The sequence below is a fragment of the Plectropomus leopardus genome, chromosome 2 (genome assembly GCF_026936395.1).
Source record: "Plectropomus leopardus strain MGB_pleo_1.0 chromosome 2, ASM2693639v1, whole genome shotgun sequence".
In the NCBI taxonomy this organism is placed as follows: Eukaryota; Metazoa; Chordata; class Actinopteri; order Perciformes; family Serranidae; genus Plectropomus; species Plectropomus leopardus.
The window spans coordinates 14,481,271-14,505,416 of NC_142177.1; the positions used below are offsets into that span (position 1 = coordinate 14,481,271).

The following is a 24,146-nucleotide window of genomic DNA, read 5'->3' on the forward strand; positions in this document are numbered from 1 at the left end:
CACTTAAGAGAGAAAGTGCTGCATGTGCTCACAGGAAGATATGAAGGGCAAAGGAACTCTCTGTAGCAGGGAGAGGAGAAAAAAAGAGAGCACTGTGGCAACATTTGATTCCAGTTGAGCATCAAAGTACTGGGTGGTACTTCACTGAAGGACAGGATCATTAAGACAGAGATAGAGAGTAACAGGCAAAATAAAGATGGACACTGCCATAAGTCAAAGTAAAGTTCTCCCTGTAGATGGGATATTAAAAGGCTTCTAGCTCATCCCTGGATGGGTGCCTGGGACGGCATGTGCCAGCCAAGATAAGTTGTCTGGATATCGTCCAGAAATGCTCAATCTATTACGCTAATTCATCTCCCTGTTCATTTTCAGTAACTCTCCCCCCTCACTTTTTAGCCTAATCAACTTGTATAAAACATGGAATGGGTTTAATAAATCCCTGCAGAAGAGGTCATTCAAGTCAATGGAATTCTGATGTTTCCTGTTTAATATGTATCAAGTACCGCAGTATAAATAAATGCATTATTAATTGAATATAAATTATTTATTAACAGCTTAAGAGAGATAAGAGGAAACATACAATTTGTTATCTTGTAGATGCTGCTTTACTGTTGCACACACTGAGCAAACAAAGTGTTTTTTTTAACTGAATGAGAATAAAAGATTGTACCATTTTGCTGTGTTGGAGAGCTGACGTTAAACTGTGCTTTGCTCTGGTTCCCGAAGCAGACTGAGGAGCTTCTCCATCTTGGCTACTTCCACTTCTGGACCCTTAGGCAGCTCTTGACCCTTCTTGCCCTACACACACACAGAAGAGAGAGAGAGTGAAATCAGAAATTACTCGATGTTATGCTTACCAAGCACTTTGGGAGACCACAAACCCAGCAGGCAGGCAGTTATCCAGAGAAGAACACAACACAATTGGACAGAAATTGAAATGGATGTAAGGTCAATAGAAGCAGAATGGTGATATGACTCCATTATATAATGTTTTTTCACCATATTGTGAAATGTTGGAGTTACTGCCTACAGGGCACCATTACAAAGGGCAAATTCAAAGAGATCTTCAAGTTTGTGATGTGTTATTATTATTGGCATATTAAATACACCTGTGGGTAGAAAAGCACGGCCACTTAGGAGATATATTATATGGCTCAACATTTGCCCTGTTGTGCTGTTTGGGTTTATTCTATCTCTGTTAAAGGATATTTACAAGGCCTATTGTTATCAAAACTGATTTACTATTTTTACAGGATTTTCTCAAACTGAATTAGACTTTCATTCAAGAAGACTATACAGTAACTTCACTTGAACTTCATCAGGAAATAACATGTTGCTGGGATCAGAGGATGACAAAAGGGAAGAGTGTGGTGCAAAAGCCTAAATAATTTTACAACTGCATGAAAATAAGCACTGGACAGAAAACTACTTTTTAAGTTAATTGGCTGTCCTTCCCCTCACCAAGACATCGAACAAACTGGTTTAAAACTGTTTTAAAAATAGAGTGCTGTGGGGATGATGTTTTTTTGCAGGCTGACACAGAAATTGTTGTTGCCCTGGTTACCTATTGTTTTCTTTGATGGGGAATGGTATGTTATTAGATACACCTGTGCTTTTCTTATCATGCCATTCAATAATAACAACTATGAAATGCTATAGCCATGCTAATAATTAATTGTGTGTAGTATGTTCACAATGACAAAAATGACAACATAAAGAATACAAATACCAGTATGCATTTTTAATGTATTCCATGGATGCTGTAAAGTATATCCCATAATGCAATAAACAATGGGAATACACAACACATAAAAACTGGATGGTGGTTAGTGCTATAGATTTGACAACTAAATACAGTTTTAGCTCTAATTAAATGTCTTTGCATCTTTTACCAGTAAATTAATTAAATTGTTAGATACTAACTTTAAAAATAGTACATAATGTTTTTTTAGTATGGAAATGTGATATAATAACAAAGTGTGATTGACCCCTCTACACAGTTGAACAAATGAGGGGGGACTTTTTAACTCCTCCTTTGAAACTAGGGGAGTTATATTTATATTCTGTGTAGCTGCTTTGAAGTTTGAAATGGATATAGCGAGGGGGCTGATCCAGACGGACAGCTGTGTTCCCTGAACGAATGAGCATTAAATCTCAAAGCAACATAATATCTCTGCCATGATGAATAGCTCAATAAAGCTTCCTCCACAGTGGAGAAAAAGGCTGACCGCACACAAAAAAACAGCACTTCAAATTAATAAAACTTCAAAAGTAATCAAAATCATAAAAATTCATTATCTCTCAAGATGTCAATCTGTGTTGTGATTTATTTTCTAAATTCTTTTTTTCTTGCTGGATTTCTTCCTGAAGCAGTAAATACACATAAGAGGCTCCACCTGTGTCGTACAACCCACAGTTTTGTAGGTGCTCATTTTCTAGCACTCTGCATAATCACAAATGTAAATGTTGTGATCAACGTTATAATCTGGTAGAGAAAAGTGATTAATAGATGATCACAAAATATTACATAATACTGCTTTTATATTGTAAGTGGCACTGGTGATTTGTGGGAACAAAAACTGAGGCAGCTGAAAAGAAAACAGATTAGACAAACACATTCATGCTGCACACAGCTGAACAGAACAGTGTTGTGCTTAACATAGACAGGGCTCATTTGATGCTGGCAGTCATGCAAAGATGATGAACATTTGGAGTGTGTGTCTGAAAAGCAAAATGATGTGCACCTTCAGGTACTTACTATACATTATGTAAATTGTGAACCACATTTATGCCAGATGTAACCAGCAAATGACAACTGCATAGACCCCACAGTAGACTCTTGTTTCTTATCACCACAGATCTTCCACAATAACCTCACACAACTGCAAGCCTATACAATTCTGTGCGTATAGCAGGCACAGCTGACACTAACTCATTAGTGACTGCAGGCTTCAGGCTTACAATGTATTCAGTTCAGCACAACAGAGTGCTCAGAACATTTTAAAGAATACTTTGGCAAGGTATACACTGTAGTAAATTTCTGATACTTAAAGCCAGAGTACTAACATTTGACCTCTCACTTTGGGAGCATAACAATTAATTAAAGTATATTTGGGGGAAACACAAGACAATAGAGGTCAAGTTGGTTCAGTGAGAGTAAAGCACTCAAAAAGTAGCCTCTTCTTACTGAATGCTCTATAAATAGGTGAGTACAACACACATATTGTATTGTTGCAGTTTGGATTGGCAGGCCACTGTGGCAGTGTTCTGAGTATATTAAAGGGCCATCATGCCTATTGTGCAAGCTTTAGTGGGTTGCTGCTGCGTCAATTTTCTAAGACATATTACTGATAATATTTGCTGTGGGTGTTTGTACCTGATGCTTATTTGCCACACTGGGCTTAAAATGCTGTGAGCGCTGTCAGTGGTGCTGAACTGTGCAATTATTTCCCAATTGTACGCTTTAGGGATACAGTCTGAGGTCGCTAATGAGGTAGCACTGGATGTACGTGCATGTGTTGTTATGCTGTACCCATAAAAACTGTGAGTGCTTGAATGAGAACTATTTATTTGAGTTGCACCCAGGCCTGGCAACGCCATGCATAATGCAAAACACGTCGTGAAAATAAATATTACTCTAGTCATTAGAATGTCTTCTAGTTTGCATGCACCTATGTGATCAACACAAAGGAAAACCAGAGAGGCTGCAGAGCTGACTCTAAATGGGCCCTGATTAAAGTGTTGTGACTCAGTGTGCCATTTGGTTTCCTCCTGTGTTTAGTAGGACCGCTGTGATTACTCCACAGCTCATTAAGCACTGTCATGAGTGGCAGCAGAGTCTTCAGTGACTCATCAATTGTGAATGGACTTAAGTGGGATTTTGTTTTACTGTATAGCCACAACTGGCTATGAATAATACATTTATTTTAGCTCTCTCTTTTTTTTTTTAGATTATTTCTCCCATTATGTCTTTGCATATGGGAGAGACAGAGAGGGGGTTGACTTGTGAAAAACATGCACACACCCCTCATCTTTGTGGGTGGTTACAGTTAGGTGAACAGCCTTTCAAGCCACTGGGCTGCCAATAATAATAAAAATTGAAAATAAATAAAGTAAAACAATTTCCAATACATTACAATTTAAGTTCTGCTTCTCCTTATTCCTCTGACGAGCTTATTCAATTATAAGGAACTCTCGACTTCTCTGTGGCTAATTGTTAACTGGCCTAAATGAGCAAGTGAGAGAGAAATACAGGCGATTAGTGATGCTGATAATGAGCAGCTGAGGAGGGAGGGAGAACGTGGCCTTCATTCCATTGTTAGTTGCTCAAAGAATGAATCATCTGACCTGCCGTCATTAACGTGGAGCAGAGGGGCAGACATGCATTCAGATTATTTACAGATAAGGTGGTAAATGAGGTGAAAGAACACAATAAGCTATTCAAATGCAATGGTGACAATGCAGACCACACTTCTTCCTGGTGCTTAAAGTGGCAGAAGATTTGGTACCTAATTTGTAATGTGGACAAGCTCCATTTGTATGTGCCAATGGAGCCTAATTATAAAGACAAAGCAGCAAGAGAAGAAACATAGAATTGTAAAGCAGCTGCATTTGGAAAGAAGGTTTACTCTCTTACCACTTATAAGTTGACTTAAAACGTGCATTGCTTTGGCGTTAATTAGCTCAGACAATGTAATATGATTGAGACTACATCCACACAAAACAGTGTTTTAAAATTTAAAAAAAACAATGTCCGTGCACATGAGCATTTAAGCACCTTTTCTGAAATAATTTCTGCCCATACCAAGATGCCTATGACCATTCATGTATTCTGGGCATGCATATACCAGCATTAATAGGAAGCAGATTGTCTACTCTGTGGTTGGCTAAATTTTTGTTTTTTAGGATGGTGAAGGGATAATCTGACCTACTCTCTCTCTCTGATTGGCTGGTAATCATTGCCTTTGTTGCTTAGATTGGTTAGGTTTAGATATAAGAAGGAAAGCTGTTTAGGATTAGGACAAGAATACAAGATGAATTCAATCAGAGGCAGAGGAGGGCAGGCCATGCCTTCACCATGCTAGAGAAACAAACAAACAAACAAAAAAATGCCTGCAATTGGTTACTTAGTCACAGAAGATAAAAGAGAGTGAGAATAGTAATGGGAAAAACTAAGACCAGAGATTTCTTTGCTTGGACCGAGACAGGGTGAAAATGTTGCTGAAAGTAACACAAATATAAAACGGTCAAGGCTGTGGAAAACATAGATTGGAAAGGAGATGTTGCAAAGCAAATATGGCGGCATATTAGGAGCATTATCCATTGGCAGATAGCTCAGGTCAATGAGACAGAAGGCCCCACAAAAGAAGGATGAAATCACAAATGGTATAGATATAGGCCTAGCTTTGCGTTTTGTGAAACAAAAATGTATTAGTGTGGATGCAGCCTGAGAGTTTCTGTCTGGCAACTCAATAACATTCTTACCTTGGGCTTCTTACGGAGGTTAGGAGAGAGTTTGAAACTGCTGACGTAGCCCCGGTCATCACCCACTATGATGATAGGATAGATGGGATTAAACTCGATGTGAGTCAGCTTGGCCTTCTTTTTGGCCACCACTGGCTGCTGGCAGATTGCCTCATATTTGTTGACGTTGAGGTCAAAGACATGAACCTGAAAAGGATGAATAATCAAACGAATCAATGAGTTGTTTGTGAAATGTTTTTCAGGTCTAAACCTCTGATTTAAGTTTAAGTAGAAATCTGGTAAAAAGTGACCCATCTTACTGATATTTTTAGGCTGGAGGATGTACGTACATCTTAAGAGTTTGCCTACTGTGTGAGTAAAGGCTAAATCTGTTGCTACACACTGCCTTTTCATACATATTGTGTGTGTTTTGTCTTTTCTGTGTGGAGACTGTTGCAGCAAAAGCCTCTGCAGGGATGCAGCCTGGCCATCTGGTCAGAAGGGTGTTCCCACTGCGCACTTCTGTCCGTATGTGTTTGTCTGTGCTGGCAGCCCAAAAACCAAATGATAGACATCGTTATCCAGAAGGAACCAGATCACATATATTCCTCTTTTAGCCTATAAGTGCATTTAGACAATCTGTCGGCAACAAATGAGCCCACTGCAAAGCACAGCTCACTCCTTTTACCAGAAAGATGACTGTGCCCGGGCTGCTAGGGTTCACACTGTCTATGTGTTCCAGCACCACACAAAACATCGAAGTCATCACCTCCAACCAATCATCTTATTCTACCAGGGTATGACTTTCTGTAACACCCATCACTGCAGCCATTATCCGCAGTGTTTTTGCTTATTAGTCATGACTGATTGTGATACACAGTGACTACATTTGTAATTCACACAAGAATGTGGAGTAGAATTACATTTTACTGTGTTGAAAAGATTGCCTATAAGTTATCGAACTAAGATTGTTTTACATATTGTTATCTCCCCCCAGGCAGAGGTGTGGAGGTGATCGTGTGTGTGTGTGTGTGTGTGTGTGTGTGTGTGAATGTGTGCGTGTGTGAATATGTGCGCATGTATCTGTCTGTCTGCAGCTTATCTCACAAACTACTGGTCCTATCAGCGTAATATTTTGTGTGCACGTTTTTGACTGTATGCTTAAGGATATCTCTGGGTTGAGCTGACTCAAAATTGTTGAAAAACCTTTTAACTGACTGTTTTATACCATCATAAACAGCTGACTCCTCACTCTTCTAACCGGTCGGTAGAGGCTTCAAGTTTTCCAGAAATTGGCTTGGCTAAAAACAACAAGCCTTGAAGGATACATTTTGGCCATCATCATTAGCCATTTTTTTGATTTGGTCATCTTTCCTTGATATTTGTGCTTCTACTTTAAGTAAGTAGGCGAAGAAGGTAAATGGTTTCTTTTTTGGCCTATTTTCATTGTGTTTAATTTTGTCACAAACTACTTTGCTGTGTTGTAGCTTACACAGTTAATATCATTAAAATACCAGTTAATTAATGGATAATTAAGGGATCAAACAATCAGGTAGATCACATGAATTATAGATTTGTGGCTGTGTTTCAGTTACTAAAAATACATTCATCCTCATAATAACATGGTGTTTATATTTTACATACAGTACCTGTATGCAGGAGAACCAAATCTGCTCTGTGCAACGCATTGCCGCTCTGTCAAACATAGGCTAAGTGCACATATTTATTAGCTTCTCGGATGCTTCTAAAATGCACTGCCCTGGGTCTGCTGGAACAGAGTGCACTTTTCTAGCATTTTAATTGATTTTATTATATTTAAATCAGTTAAATCATTTATTGATCACAGTTATCATTGATTTAGGTTGATTTAGTTGATGTATCAGATCTAAAAATGTAGCATGGGTTGATACAAGTACAGTAACTGAAATTTGAAGCAGTCCACATGTAAAGGGTTAACAGGACCTGCACAGAGAGCAAATATGGATTTGAAGACTAATCACTGGAGGATAAGCCTGGACCTCTCATTATTTCATCCTGACATTTTATTTCCTCAACAGTCAGCTCAGATGGAGAGGCAAGGACAGAGAAGAGATATTTATTTGCACTGTACAACTCAGTGTCATTCTTATGCCTCAGCTTGCCAGGCAAGTCATTATCCTTATGAACACATGTACACATACACGTACGCACACACACACACACACGCAAACACGTACGCCATTGTTACTGACATTTTGCTGTGTGGCAGCAGCAGCAGCAGGCCAGGTTTTCATCAACAGAAAATACACGTCAAGGGGCCCATAGCCCATGCTGAGTCACTGAAGCTCTACCAGACACTTGTCACAAAAAAACGACAAAATTGAATGGCAAACAATCTGCTATCCTGGGGAAGATAATGCCGATTAACATCATGCACCACGACTGCACCAGTAAATGTGGGAATTCTAACAATATTCTGCCATTCTTCAAAATGTGACGATGACCAAATGCCAAGTTTAGCATTGGGTTAGACTGAATGTATAACAGTCATTTAGTGGATCCAGTCAATTCTGCACACCCCTGTTAGATGACATTTAAACTATCACAAAATGTGGCATTACAGTAAATACTAGTATGTCTGTATATAATGACTAGCTCATGTCAACAAAGTTGAAGCTATTTTTGCCCAAGCATATCCTTAAAATCAGAATGAAATGATAGTTCAGTTTTGAGTTTAGCACTTTGGGAAAAAATGGAGCAGGCGCACTGACCTTGATCGACTCCGGTTTAATATTCTTGTCCTTCCTGCTGCTTAGAAAGGAGAGGATATTGTGCTTGTGAAATGTGTGCCAACTGATGAGCTTTTAATGAGTTTTTTAATAGCTGCTGAAAAACGGCTTTTGATCCAGTTTCAGGGAATAAATTACAATACAGGACTGAAATTTAATATGCTTTCTAGCAATGTCATTTAATTAGATTTTCTTTTCTGTGAAGGATGTTTACGATTAAATATACCGTTGTTTTGATTCTGGGTTTAAAATATGGTCGTATGCATAACCAGTTATTTATGTGCAATTTGTATCCTACAAAAGGGACCTTTGAATTGTAGTTGTTTTATTTGTTCACACGTCTCACGTTCCAATCAAGAGTGATGTTTGGTTGTGAACTAATTTACATAATTGTAAGTATACTACAATATGTGTTGTGCCTATGATGACTGTATTCTGGCATTGTAGAGGACTGGACACATACACACACTATCACATAAGGTGTCTCTCAAATTGCTCAGCTCTCATTTCCTTTGTCACTCTCACTCGACTTCACTTGGCACAGTGGACAGGAAATGTGTCAGACACAACACACTGGACTTTTATAGCACGGTGCAGACTGGTGCGAAGGCAAACAGATGGGGACAGCTTGAAGCCATACTAAGAAAATATGTGAAGATAAGCAACACGGCATCCACTGAAATTACTTTTGGCTGGAATCAATAACCCTTGGCAGGGCTGGAAGCTACCTTTGTCACAAGAAACCATGTTTGAACAAATTCAATTGCCTGAGGTGTTTCACATTAATCTGAGGCTGAACATTATGAACACAGTAAGGGTTTAGTCAGATGGGTCTATAACTATATTAGAAGGATAATGAGGTTGGTGGCAGGTGGTAGGTGGAGCAGCTGTTTGTGATTTCTAATGATGTGCCAGGTTATCCAACCAAGCTAATGTTATTTTAGATGTGTGGTGGTGATAATCATCGCCGTCAGACAAAGCAACTTATAGGCCCCTCATACAGGTCTGAGACTTGTTGTGCAGTCAGAGTTAATCACCTGGAGTCATATAAATACCAAACATTTCATGTGTATTATATTTTAGATGTAAGGCAATCAGCAACTTCACAAGACATAACCCAAAAGTAGCAAGGAATTAGTTAAATGTTACAAGAAAATTACCTAAAAATAAGCATACAAAAAATAAAAAAGGTTAAAAACAAAACAAAACAAAACAAAAAACATACAAAAAGCAAGGGAATGGATTGAAAAAAGTATAATAAGTATAATTAACTTTGAATATATAATTTATTTTAAATACACATTGTCTAATAATTAGCTTAAAATATCTTTCTCTCTCTTTTTTCATTCTTTTAATTTACAAAAAAATCATTTCCAAGTCACTTTCATGACAGATTTTCCCAATTTCTTACAGTTTTCGGGAAATCTCTTACAAAGTTGCTCATTACCTTTTTATTACCTAGATTATTCTTTAGGCCAAAAAGAGAAAAACATGGAATGCTAAACTTCTAAGTTAAGCTGTGAGCTGCAAAATGTAAGTTTAGATGTACACTTACTGTTCCATCTGTTGTGACAGCAGCGAATACAGTGGAGGAGTATGGAGACCAAGCGACATCACCAACGGCTGCATTCAGATCGAAGGTGAACATGGGAGTGCTGAAAAAACACGCAGACATCCAAGTAAGAAAATCTGCGACTTTTCGTGATGTTGCACAAATTGAAAAACAAGAAGTGCTACTTATCTCAAGTAGGTGTTTTCAATAGAATCTAGAGGTCATCACAGAAAGATCGCTTTTGCTACATCTATATTATTCTGCACTACAGACATAAAACTGTGCACTTTACTTATATGGTCAAAGCAATGGCACATCTGTGACTTTCCAGTGGTGGAAAACCCTCTGAGATGAAACACAAGGGTCCTGCACACTGTTTTCTTGCTTTATTAACTTGTGAAACACCACTGAAAGCAGGATGAAGAAATGAAATATTTCTAAGACACCAGGCAAAGACAAGTCTTCTTCAAATAATAAGGAGTGTATGTGTGAGAGAGAGCGAGAGACAGAGTAAGCAAAACATTCCATTTCAATAGGTTGCAACTTTGGCAACACAGAAGGACAGACTTACATGCATACATGAAAGCAATTTGCACCAGTAGTCTGTCGGTAATTTGTGTTTCATTTACTCAGGCAGAAACTAATTACACATCCAACACCTGAGATGGCCTTCTAGGCACATTCTGCAACTGTGGCAGGTCTCAAAAGGCCCTATTCAGGGGTAGAAAATGTCTACCATCAGCAAGCTCAGAAAAATAAGTCAAATTGTAGCAATGTTGAAATGTGCTACCAGAAATGCATTCAAAATAGCTTCAGCAGTTCAGTGAATTTCAAATAGGGCCACACACACAACCTCAAATCTATATCCCCTCTTTGGTTGAACTGGACACATTGTGTTTATGTGTGATATTGTTTTTTTTATTTTATTTTAAGTATTGTTTTTCAGCTTTTTTATTTTGTTATAGCTTTAAATTTACTTTTTTGAGGTGCATGCTGTCATTGACACTTCTGTAGAAGACCCTTACTTAAAGGTATACTAATCCCAACTCAATCAATAACTCAATCATAATTCATGACCCACTGGATGTGTGTGGCGGTGTATTTTGCTGCAAAGACTATGTCCTCTATGTCCTATGTTCTGTATTTTTCTTTTTTCCTATTATTTTTCCATGTTCAGGATGTTTATGGGCTGCAGCCTTTGTGCAGTGGTTTGTAGCCCCCAGCAAATAACGCAGATGAAGTCACAACTTCATAAAAACGTAGCAACCAGGTAGCAGCAGAACAAATTCGAAAAGGAAGCTATGGAAATCACTGACACAGCACTGAAGAGGGGCAAATGTAGCGAGGTGGAAAGCCAAGCAGACAAAACCCATTCCAAAATCAGAGTGAATTTGGGTTTTGCTTTCACTTTTACTTTTGGTGGTGAACTCTGAGGGAGAGGATGGGGATTAAGAGTGATGCAGAGTAGGCCGGTTTGCTGGACAGCTTAGTTAGCTTGCTTAAGTGTCAGCTTTTCCATTATAACAAATGTAATGCTCCTACAATGGTAGCTGGTAGTGTACGTACAAGCAGTGTAAGTAGGTAGGAGGTGCCAAATTTGAATGTTGTCTTTACAATCAATGAATGATATTTCCTACATAATATACCTTTAAATACAGTAAACTCACAAATAGTGAGTATAGTGAGAATAAATTGACATATATAACAAAAGGGAAATTTTTGAAAAGATATGGGGAAGTTTATTGGAGTTTCTTAAACTCGTTGCTTATTTTCAGGAATTTATTTTTTACTTGTTGAATTTCTTGCTTTTGTTGTTTTGTGTGTTTGAGGATTTTTGTTGTTTTTTTTTGTAATTTGTCTGACCATTTCACTTGTTTGTAATGTTTTGTTGAATTGATAACCCCAATAAAAAAGAAAAGAAGAATTAAAAAAAAAAACCCTCACAAATAGTATATACAGAGTATTTTCTCTGTAAAACCAACTATCAGTGAGGAAACCAAAATGCACAATCAACCAAACGTAACACTCTTCTCATTATTTGCCCCAGCCTCCATTATTGATTTTTTGTAAGATGTGCCTTAGATGACAAACTGTGCTTCCATGCTGCTGTGTCTGTTTGATAAATAACATGCTCTCTGGTAGGTGCAGAATATGTCTGAAATAAGGTGCGAAAGGATAATAAATCTGGCCCAGAGCCTTTTAAAAGAAGGCTTTTTTACAGCAAAATGACACTGCACATACTGTAAATCCAAGACTCAGAGCTGCTAGGATCAATAAATTATGTTCAAGTATATTTGTGGGCTGAGGTGAGTTTATCAAGCTAACCCTCTGTGTGATGAGGACACTTGATACAGGTCTCCTCTATTACTACTTCAGCTCATTCAGGATTGTCATGTGACAGTTTTGCAGAATACATTAGCCCCCGCCTTCAAACAAAAGTAACACTTTAAGTGGAAAGCTCTCACCCACTCCTGAACAGTGTGGAAAAGTTTGTGAAAAGTTGTCTGATCCAGTCAGACCCTCTCCTTGAAACAACATGTCTTACAGCTATGGGATGTTATGGATCATTCTTGAAAATCCGGTCTCTCATAATGGGAGGATGATTACTATCATTATTCAGTCAAACTGTGTGTGCTGACAAGAGGTGGGAGGCACTGTGGGTTAGTCAAATAAGCAAGGAAAATTATGCGGGATTCATAATGAGTATACAATGGTAATAAAGACAAATATACTGTAACATTATGGAAGGATTACAGTAATGATGATTATCTTGTCTGTATTCCACTGAACATTTGAACACAGAACATTAGTGATGTTGCTAACTATGAAAACATAAATAAAGAATAAAATTGCAGTTTCTGTTGCTACCCACATCATTTCATTCCCATAAGAGATAAATGATACATTTATCTTCCATCTCCTTCGAGCCAGCTAGTTTTACTTGAATAATGCTGAAACTAAAATATAAATGTTATTTTCATAAACAGTAACAATAGCTCATTGACCTTTTTTTCCCTCTGTGTATGTTTCTTATCCTTTTTCTCCCAATTTGACACGACCAATTCCTCATGCACTGTAGTTCTTGTCACTGCTTAAATCCCACTGTCAGCTTAGGGCGAATATAGCCAGCCATGTGTCAAGTACAACACATACAGAAACATAAGCTCCTTCTTTTCCCCCAACATTGAAGAGTGTCAAAGAGAGACTGTGATATCAGATATTTTTTCCCTGAAGGTGTCACCCTCATCTTTGAATGTATCCCAGCCAACCAGTAGATGTCACTAATGCAGCAACACTTGCATGTCCCTCAACAGCTTCCCACCAGCTAATACTGCCAGTTGTGTTTGATGTGACGCCCAGGTAAGCCAGAGGTGTCAGAGATAAAGCCATAGTCTTTGTGATTGTGGGCAAGTACTGTCACACAGTAATAGTAATAACATCACGCTATCTGAAAGCCGCAAGTTTTTCAAACATGTACAACAACGTGTTTGTCATGGACATTGTGTTTGTACTTCCTGATATAAGGCATGATAATAATGGAAACCTGGAAAACTACACAGAAATGGAAGTGACATTTGATGAAAAATTAAAACTGAAGTTTCAGCTAAAAACTAGATAAAATATTGTGTCAAGTGATGTCACATCTACAGTATCTGCAAGTACTCATTCTTCCTCTCTGTCAGTTGTCTTACTTGATGGTATGGTCCCAGATCTTGACGGTCCAGTCTGAACTGCAAGAGATGAAAACCTTTGGGTGGAAGTGGTTCCACTTTACAGCATCCACTGCCATGCTGTGGGCATTGTAGGTCTCCAGAAACTGGCTTGAGTAGGTCTTGGAGCACTAAGGAATAAAGGCAAAGTCTTGATTTGGACCAAAGTTGGTGGTATAAACACAAGATTTTTTGAAATATTTTACTATTTAACACAGTCTTCAGTGACTGAACCCATTCATTATCTGCTGGTAGCAGCTGCAGCTGTAACCACTGTATTGGGGAACAATTTTAAAAAGAGCTGTCAATTTATTGTATTGAAAGTAGAACTATGTGCTTTTACCATACTATAATTAAAGGGTAATACATGTGTAAAGCAGTGATTTGCATATGTCTAAGCTTTTCTATATTTTCTCTCAAGTTGCTCCAAGATGCTTCCTAAAATACTAAATGACACCAAGGAAAATTTTGCTGCACACAATAGTTTTTTCTTTGTCTCATCAGAAATATATCATCTTCTTATTTAGAGATTACTAAATTCTGATGTGTTCCTTCTAAACTTGCCCTTGGGAGAAACACGGAGCAAAAAAATATATCAGCAGTTCTTTTACTGTGGCTTTTCAGAAGTGAGACGAGTCTGAGAACAGATAAAACACACAGACTTGAGACAAAATTCTGTAATTCTGCAGGCTCATTTATAACAGTTTTCTTTTGGAGTGGATTCCATTCGGAAAAATAAAGATCAGTGCAGTGAAAGAGGAAAAAAAGTGACTATAAGATCTTGTATTAAGATCAGGCTGAGACAAGAGGGATACTATTTCTCAGGGCTTAATTTAAGTATGAGAAAAAATGGTAAAAATCTAATATGTTAAAATGAGCTCAGTTATTTCTAGGAGACATAGGCTGGACAAAAAGTAGATCTTATTTTGAATTTTCCATTCCTCTGTGGATAACCCAACCAGTCCAGTATCAAATTAAAGTTTCTGTGGTAACGCCATTCCTGCTCAGTTTAATCAAATCTTGACTATAATCCAAGCCGTTATTGTTGTTGGTCTTGATATAGGAAAACGCTGTGTGGAAATCAAGAGAAAAACGAGGCATAACTAGACATCACTCTGAGTGGATAAAGGTCCCTCCACGGTACCGCAGAAGAAATTATTCGAGTAGTTGTCTTCATGTATAGTAAACAGATTAAATAAAAAAATTACAAGGACATGACTTGAGTTGAATTTATGAACTAATTTAGTTTTCTAAGGTAATTTTCCACTAACAGCTGATAGAAAACACTCCCTGTATCACTGATTGGAGAAAGGTTAGAAGTCTTATATACCTGACAGTTTTAAAACCCAAAAAAGTTATTTAATCCTTCGTGGTTCAATAGTAAATTGCCCTATACATTTTCACAGTTTGTCTGCAATTGACAGAATACGATTACAAAAGTACCAAAACAGCAGCAGAGTTAGATTGCAGGGATAAATAAACTGGACAACTAGATAAAACGGCCAGACAGCTTGAGGGGACAGCTGTTGCACTTCCAAGTACTGACAGTTTGATTGTTGACCTGCAGCTAGGTGAAATATTCTTTATCTGTCCTCCCCTGGGGCTTCTGTGCCGCTGAACCTTGAGGTGACAGACAGCACATATTTCATCACACATACTGGGTGTGTGTCTGCCCATATGTCTGCAAGGAGGTGAGGTAAGTAAGGTGATTTCACAGGAGTGGAGCCAAGGTGCGTGTTTCTATATACGCAGTATGTATCTAACCATCATGGGAAGCAGGCAAAATAGGCTGCTGCTTCACTTGTGATCTCACCTTAATCATGCTGCAAAGCACAAAGCCTTGTCAAAGTACACTTAGAAATGCTTCAAAAGAGTCTGATCGATGAGTGGGGGGATTTAAATTTTCTAGATCAGGAATTCAGGGATGGTTCTCCTGATATGAGAAGAAATGGTGGACCACAAGACAAGTGAACAGCAACTAATGAATGTCTTGCATTAAATACTGCTTAAGTACAATGGGGCACCGCACAAAGCATGAATATTTTGTCCTAAAGTATCTCTATCTCAACTTTTATCTAAATGAGGTTAAATGTCACCAAAAGCAATAGTATAGACCAAATCAATGTCACATTGTGCTAACACTTTTTCATAGACAACTTCTAATTGTTTGGAATTGCAAAGATATGTGAAACTTAAAAAATTCTGTTGTCATTTTCAGTTATAACTGTAGCATTTAAAGATATATAGTTTAACACAGTGGTCTGGCATTCCTGCTACGATTACTTTATGAGCTGTGCTGCTTTGCCAGCATCTTTGATGTTCTATTTTGACTGGGGACTAGAGCAAAATGTATTTTAGCCAACTATTTTTTTCTTTGAACAATTTATTAAATGACTCAATATCCATGTGCGACATCGTAGATACATACAAGAGACATCTACACAAATACATGTGCACACATACACTATCGTACATGTACATACAGGTAGGTATTGTACTTTTATCCCAGACCTCTCTCAAAAAAAAGAGCAAGGAAACAACTAACAAGAGAGACTGTAAGAAAGGATAAATAATAAAAATAAATAAAATTAATAATAGTGAGTCAATAAATAAGGTAAAAAAAGTACCTAAAATAACCATCACTGTGTAAGCTATATTTGGAATATTTCCTTTATTTTATTTCACACATTAACTGATAAAAGCAGCAGTAGACAGATACTTCAGTGTTCTGTGAAGTGAAATTACACTTTTTGTCAATGGAGTCTGGAGGCTTGGAGATAACGTCTTCAGTTTCCCGTCAGGATAGGCTTAAAGGTTATGCTGTATTTGGAACATTTTCAGTGTTTTATGCTAACTTATTGAAGCAGGGGAAGTCCTGCGACTCCTTTGTTCTAAAATGACTGTTTTTTGTTATTTGCTTTGAGATAATGCCCCAGTTCAATCAGATAGTTTTAGGTGGGTGTTTTTTTAGATGGCTAATAACATATGAACCAATTTAAGCAGCGTTTTATGTGCGTGAGGCAGGAAGTTTCTACCCGAGAGTTAATGTAAACAGACACCGTGATTCAGTCTATTCTTTGAAGTATGTGCTTTTGCATTCTTTACACTTCCTGCAGTCAAGAATTAGCCCTAACTCTCATTATCTCATGATCAAACAATGTATTCTTTTATGATTATGTGAGATAGACTTCCCTCGAGCACTGGGTTTAATCTTAGAAACATCAGCCAATTTCAATAATGTGTGCATTAGTCAGTGAGCTGTTTTAATAGTTTTGTCTTATTAAATCAATAGAATGAGGGCGTGCTAACTGCAAACGAATGAGACTTTTATGAGTGTCTTTCTGCCTACGGTAACAAGAACATGAGAAAGGAAAGCATAGAGAGAATGGGAGGCCAGCCAAAAACTACCAACTGTCTGATGTGGACAGAGAGAGCCTCTGCTTAAGGAGACTCATTAAACGCTTAATGTCAAGCCTGAGGGGTTCCGAACGGGCCACATGGCCACACACAAATGCATGCAGGCACACACGCGCGTGCGCTCACACACACAATTAATGGAAGCTTTCGAGCTTGTGCACCCTCTAGAGTGCAAGCCCAGCACGATATCTGTAAGAGCACCACAAGCAAAATGAGCTTCCGTTTTTCAGGGTAGATAGTGGGAGACAGTGTGAGGCCCCAAGACGATCCTAATGTCATTAAGGGGTGGTGCAGAAACAAAACACATTTAAGGGATAAGACTTTGCTGCACAACATCAGCAGATTTTTTTAATGAATTTTCAGAAGTCATCCTAACCAACTAACCTCACAAAACCTTTTCTTGGTTCTGTACAGTGCCTTGAAGTCAGAACTTGCAAATGAGTTTGACTTTGGCAGTACATTTCATATTGAAACATATCAAGGGACATAACTCATGAAGAGTTTTATAGGGTTGCAAACTAGTGGCCATTGGTAAGTTCAGGGGACCAAGGTATACAGTGATGGTTGTTGAACTACTGAGTGAGCAACTGTTTTCACATGAAGTTGCCATTCAAGCCAGTAGGACCAGCAACAGTAGTTTAGCCTAAGTAGATATAATAAAGATATAATGCCAGGTCAAGCTGCAGAGTGGTGAGAGTGGGACTGAAAGAACCTTAAAGCTACTTTAGGTCAGGGCTAAAGAGGGGTGTCACCTGTCAAAGGGCCAGTAGATCTACTACTGTCCCTAATTCTCTTACTTAAATTGGTCCTCAGGATGCAAGGTCACTGTGTGGGGGGAATCAGAACTGTAAGATGGGTGGCAGAGGTCAGAAGATGTGTGTCACAGTGGTTGCAGTCATCAGGTGAACTAGCTCAGCTGACAACCCTCCTGTGTCAGCCTGCTGAGGTTGGCCAGGAAAGCCTTCAAGCCAGTAAGAGGGGCTCGGCCGAACACTATACACAGAGCCTAATAATGGGTCATTATGTAATCTTCCATAAGACTGGTCACCCAAATTTTGGCACATTTAACTATGCATTGATAACTGGCAATATGTAAAAAATTCCAGATTTGTTTTCACTGTCCTCTTCTGCCTGGCTATTTGTCAGCAGTCATTCATATGCTCTCTGGGTGGCAACGGTGTTATAATGCATAATTGATACTAAGACAAAACAGATTTCTGTTAATCTGATCCACAAAAATTATACTGTGTATCCATGGCTGTGTTTGAATATCAATTTAAAAATGAGCATATTATTACACTGAATGAAAACTATTAGCACAAAAGGTCCGTTAAAGTACATTAACAAAGTGAATAATACAGTACCTTATAAAGTGTTGTTTTTCAAAAACTATTTTGTTATTTTATAGGGTTATAAATTGTAATAGTTAAAATTTACAATTCAAATTATAATTTCATTTTTTAAACTTTGTTTAAAAAGTGACTAATAAATCTACCTCCTTCCTCTTATGTTTATCAGTTTAACACCTACCCTACTGTATTGTATTACTATAGGTGATTTTCCTGTAATGTATTATGTTTCACAGATTTTTCTATATCATTGTTACTGTGGCTACAGTGTGAAGTATCTTGATGTTATTGTATCTCAAGCTATGTGGTTTTCCCTCACCCCCTGGTTAACATAAATGAATCATGTCAACAAGATGCTAATGTAATTTTAGAAGTGACCTATGTCATCCAGCCAATAGCATAGTTGAATCTGGGTAACATACCTTGTGTATTTTCCCCTCCTCTGTGCCAACTAGGAAGAGATAGTCGATCTGTCTATGGAAGTCAAACGATGTACCACAGGCTGGGGACAAGAGACATTCAGCACTTAAAATTCTAATCTGACATCAGGAAATATTTAAGGTTAAATACTTTGCATGAGTATCAAAAGTCGTATTGTAATTACGTACATGCTGAGTGATGGAAAACTTACTGGTGCCAGGCTGCTGTGCATCCTCTGGTCCCTCAGAGACAGCACCATTTACTGACAGTCTGATAATGTCTGTAAAGACCAGCTCATTCTGCAAGCATGCAAACACACTGTGATGCACTTATAGATAAACTGTATACACAGATAAATTATAAACACACACAAATGAAAACAAATGCAAACAACTGCACTCCGATATTAAAGTCGAAGTTACAGAGAGAATATATGCAAATGAATATAACACCCTGGCTAACCTTGACGAGTGTCCAGGACACAACTCGGCCATCCGATGACACAGAGTAGAAATTGTGGTTATTGTCCATGTCATCATTCTGCCAGCGCACCTGAATAAAAAATGAAATAAATGAATAAATCTACTGAACACAGATGAAAATGGTTTGTTCTAGTGAACCTGAAAAAGGTTCATGTGCGTCATCAAAATAATATTTGACAAAGAAGATACTTTCATGTGACATTTCCTTTACTTTTCAGCACTTTAAATTCTCTGCCAGGTTAAAGTATCATGCTGGTGTTAGAGACTTTAACAGACCACTTCCACTCCCAAATAACTGGTTTGGGGTAGCTCTCAAAATGGCAAAACTTCCAAGTAAATACACAAATGGAGACAAAGTAATTGTGCAAAGGTGGAGTGACTGGAACCCTGAACTTCCATCACTTCAGTCTTGTCCCCTCTTCTCACCTGCCAGACAGGGTCTGTGTGTTTGCCAGTCTTAGCTGTGCTCTTATACACAAGCTCCAGTCCATCCTCCTTTAACTTGAAGACAGCTACACAGCCATCATAGAAGCCTGCCACAACCAGACAGGAATGCTGCTCATGGATGTCCAGGCACAGAACGCCAGAGTCAGTGGGGTAGATGCACTCTGGAAAGGCAGAGTTCTTCAACGAGTAGTAGACGAGCATGCCACGCCCCTGCTTACTGAAGTCGTCTGGCCCCAGAAAGAGATAGAGGAGATGTGATGGGAGGGCGCAAAAACAAAGATCAAAATACCAAATATGCCTTATCTGCATAGTAACCATTCAAAATCTGATTTAATTAGGTAAAATTAAAATAGCCTCGAGAACATAGCTACTCACTTATGAATAATCATTTGATCCTGTGAACTTACATGAACCCATGCCCACAGCAAACAGGTCCTGATACTTCTTATTCCTGTTGAGGACAGATACATCAATCATTCATTCATTCTTGTAACAGCAGAGGGGACATACAGACAGTGAATTAGACGGAAAAAAGAGGAAAACAATCAAATACATAATCTTTGAGACAATAGAGTGCCACTAGTTTGGAAGCTGCAGCTACATATTTCATCCCAGAATAATACTGCAGATCACAATAACAGTATCATAATAATGCACATATTGTCAACCCCTAACTGTATCTAAACATTTTATTAAGGTCTATGTTATGACTCTAGTATTTTATCTCTGCTTCGGTCTGTTGCTGTTTCTTGCTGCTACTGCTCTGTACGTCTGCATGTTATGCCAGTTGTATGTTTTTGCTTTGTGTTGCGTGCACGGCTATTTGTGCAAAAAAGCTATATGTTGTTGTTGTGCCATTGTTTTGTTCTCATGTTCTTCTGTTTCTTGTTGCTTTGCATGGCCTGTGTTATGTCTTGCGAGTTCCTATTTGTTGTTGCTGCCGCTGTCTTTATGGTGTCCCTCTGTGATTGTTATTAGAATTTCATCATTTTATAGGTTTCAAAACATCTTGCTAAAGAACTACAGTTGAAAATTAGCCAGCTGGCTAACACTGGCACAGAAATGTTGATTTGTGTTTGCTGTCCTTATAAATAAAATAACTGAAATAAAATGAATTCATTCAAAGGGAATGTTAGCAGAGTTTTTGAGGGAACCAACCAGCAGAGGGCAGTGACAGACAGTCTTTTGGCTTTGTCATACTGAAATTTCCACAGAGGGAGAAGAGTACCCTCCTGGTCCCTGAACTCATCAGAAGCATCCTCAAAGTATTTGAAATCTAAAAGGGCATGAAAGAAGGGCAGGGGGAAGAGGGGAAAAGAGAAGAGAATGAGTAGCAACTTTAGTATCATATGGGATTGTGGTCTATTATTTTAGCACTTGACATATTAACTAAAACATACCTTGTGCTATGTCATCGTAAGTATTCTGATTGACCATACGTTCACAGATCTTGGACATCTTTCCTACTTTTGTGATGTCGTCTCTCTGTAACAGAAACATGACAAGATTTTGGACGGCAACACTGCAGAAACGTACTTTAAACACTGCTGTTTTTCCTATATATTCATTTCTCCACCTTGTTATATTATCAGAGAACAACATAAAAACATGAATCAGGATCAATTATCAGGAATCCTGGGTAGTCACATTGTTCGCTTTGAAGATACACTCTGGTAAAAAATAAAATAAAAAATGAGCATTTAAGATATCATTACTTGTAACACAAAAAAATGTGATTTATATAACCAAATGTCCCTGCTGCTGAACCTATATAGGAAACACAACAGGCTCTCTCAAGATCCCTAAAGCTGTATACGGACTTACAACCAAAAGAACCCTGTGGCTGAGCAATTCAACTCATTTAACACAACCCATCCACACTGAGATACACCGACACCGAACATCTGAAAACACCAGGAAGAGGGGTTTAGACAAGAAAGTTGGTGGGTGCTCCATTTACCTGAGTCTCCATCGGCATCATCTTCTTTTTGCTTTTGTCATTCTCTTTCTTTGATGCTACAGCTTTCTGTTTCTCTTTATTTTTTTCTTGTTTCTGCAGCTCATCCACATACGCATCATAGATCTCCCACTGCAAAGAGAATAGAGTTATTACAGTCACCCCATGTGAGCACAAACAGTATATTCAGAAGAGTGAAAACAAGCCCGGCCCAAACATCTCTTTTAAACAAGTCAGGGGATCCAGTACCTGATTAGCGGTGGCAGAGAAGATGCTGCGTGGAGGAGGTTCAGTCTGGCAGCTTCTTTCCTAAAGGAAAATAAAAATAATGCCACTGAAACTCTTGAGGATATGGGTTGAAGTGAAACATAAGATGGTCCTCTCCCTCTCCTTCCTACCCTCAGCGGGTTATTGAGGGTCTGGGAGGCCCTCTCACTGAAGTTGAACTGGTTAGTGACTTTTGGCTCCTTCCTGTCAGTTTTGGAGGTAACACTGTCTGGTCTGTCCTCTTCTCCAGCTTCCTCCACCTCCCCTCCATCCTCTACAGGTGTTGCCTGTGGAAAACCAACAGCAGTTCAAGTTACACCTGACTTATCAACTTCATGAAGAAATGTTGATCAATCCTCCTCTTCAGCACTGTTCAAAATGGAAGATATTGCTCAACACAAACCAGAGCTCTGATTTTAGTTCAATAAAACATATTTTTACCGGGGTTTCTGGTTTCTCCTCATCAGGTTCTGCTCCAGTGTTGACTGTTGCAGTCTCTGGACACATTAGAAATATTAAATCACATTTTGACAGCGTAGAAAATGAACACACAGCTCTTTATTTCAGGTAAGCTCTGAGCTTGTCCTCAATTTTATGGCACATGTTGAAAGTGACACCTTGTGGCCTCATATATGCACTACACCAGAGAGGAAAGCACAACACTACATGCTACAAAAACACACTAGGCAACACTTAGTGCAGCTGTTATGGAAGAGGATAGTTTATCAGCCATGGCTATCTCACAAATTATTACTGTGATCTACAGAATATTATTGCAGTTTCAGCAACTACCCTCAGGGAGAGCCTCTTTGGCCCGCAGTCTACGAGCCTCATCAGAGTCTCGATGCAGCAGGCTGCCCTCCAACACAAAGTGAACAGCCATCTGATCCACTGCACTGATAGGCTTGTAGGAATGCTCCTGGGAAACATAACAAGCAATGATGTGAGGAACAGCGAACAGAGAAACCTGTTAGTTTTATTTGATTGCAGTTAGGCAAGGGGAAAATCTATGTTAATGAACTGCTTATAGGACAGGATCATTGGTTGGGAATAGCTATCTAATAAATGGGACTTGCTGAGAGGGAAGTAAGAATGTCTGCCTTTCTCATGAAATAATCTTCAATATAAGGTGGCTTCAGTATTGCAGTGATGCATCTTCAGTGAGTGATATAAAGTAATAAGCCTGGATGTAACCTTGTTACCTTGAAGCTGTAGCGGACAATATTTTGGGGGGCATGTGGGTTGTTTGCAGTCAGGATCCTTGTGATTTCCTCTTTCAGCTCCTAATGAAGTCATTGTAGATAAAACAGAGTGTATAACAGCACAGGTTACGCATGCCTTACTAATTTGGAAAAAGTGTTGATTCCAGAAAAATTACAAAAAGATGATGATGAACTATTCTAGATGGAAATAAAAAAAATAAGCAACACCAAGAAGGTCTGAGGCAATTCCCCACACAGCCCATGAGGCTGACTTGAGCAATGAAGATCTCTTACAGCCTCAGTGAGCTCCAGTTGATCTGGAGGTTTAATAAGTGCTTTCCCATGAGACCACTCGTCCCATCCATCAGCTGTATCCACACCCTCTTCCTCATCCTGTAACATCACGAATAAAACAGATTTATATGTCTTGGTTAAGTTGGAAATTTCATGAAATGTTAAAACACATGTGTTTCTTATAGTTAAAAGACATGTGTTTCGTATAATTATTCTAACTGCAAGCAAATGCCAAAATTCAGAACTGTTAGAAACTGGAGTTCTGTAACACCTTTGAAAATTGGAAGTGCACCCACCTTTTTCTTACTCGAAGCTTTGGTTGACTTAACACCAGGTAAAGTTACCTTCTGAACAGTTGAGCCCTGTGTGAAAACAAATGCAAACAAGCTAAACGGTTAGCTTCGATATTAGCATAACGAAAAACATTAAATAAACAACGGTTTACTAACAACAACAACAACAACAGTCTGCGTATAGTTAACTGCACTGCGTTTACTTTATTCAAGTTGAGACGTATCACTTTGCTTAGTAAGTTAGCGTTAGCTTAGTTAAAACGTTAATGCTAGCAAGAAAAAACATTTAACATTACCTTTCTCGTGAAAGCTGCGTTGCTCGGCAGTGGCATTGCGAAGAGTCGACTTGACCAAAAACTTAGCGATTAAGGCTTGTCAAAATACCGCACCACGACACAAAACAAAGAAGGAAACTTTAAAATAGTTAGCTGATAGACACATAGGACTCACCAGCTACCTGCTGCTGTATGTGGGTTGCCAAGACAACCAGCAGTTGTCCCGTCTCAGTCAGTCATTGAAGAGGTC

General features: G+C 38.6%; 1 protein-coding gene across 2 annotated transcripts; it reads right to left on the reverse strand.

Annotated features, from left to right (window-relative positions):
• Positions 1–605: 605 nt before the first annotated feature.
• On the reverse strand, positions 606–24,099 carry LOC121954329 (dynein axonemal intermediate chain 1). Of its 2 annotated transcripts, none has more exons than XM_088085971.1 (20): positions 23,918–24,099; positions 23,625–23,690; positions 23,329–23,427; positions 23,035–23,115; positions 22,625–22,751; positions 22,274–22,329; positions 21,964–22,119; positions 21,815–21,874; positions 21,569–21,697; positions 21,009–21,093; positions 20,767–20,884; positions 20,016–20,059; positions 19,588–19,835; positions 19,142–19,231; positions 18,891–18,978; positions 18,682–18,761; positions 13,476–13,624; positions 9,787–9,886; positions 5,485–5,549; positions 606–798 (listed from the first exon to the last, which is right to left on the reverse strand). In XM_088085971.1, exons 1-20 carry the CDS (start codon positions 23,951–23,953, stop codon positions 753–755), a joined length of 1,923 nt encoding a protein of 640 aa, XP_087942097.1. In that variant the 5' UTR covers positions 23,954–24,099; the 3' UTR covers positions 606–752. The 2 variants fall into 2 exon arrangements, with proteins under 2 accessions (XP_087942097.1, XP_042357696.2); XM_042501762.2 differs by having other exon boundaries at positions 5,485–5,670.
• Positions 24,100–24,146: the final 47 nt, after the last annotated feature.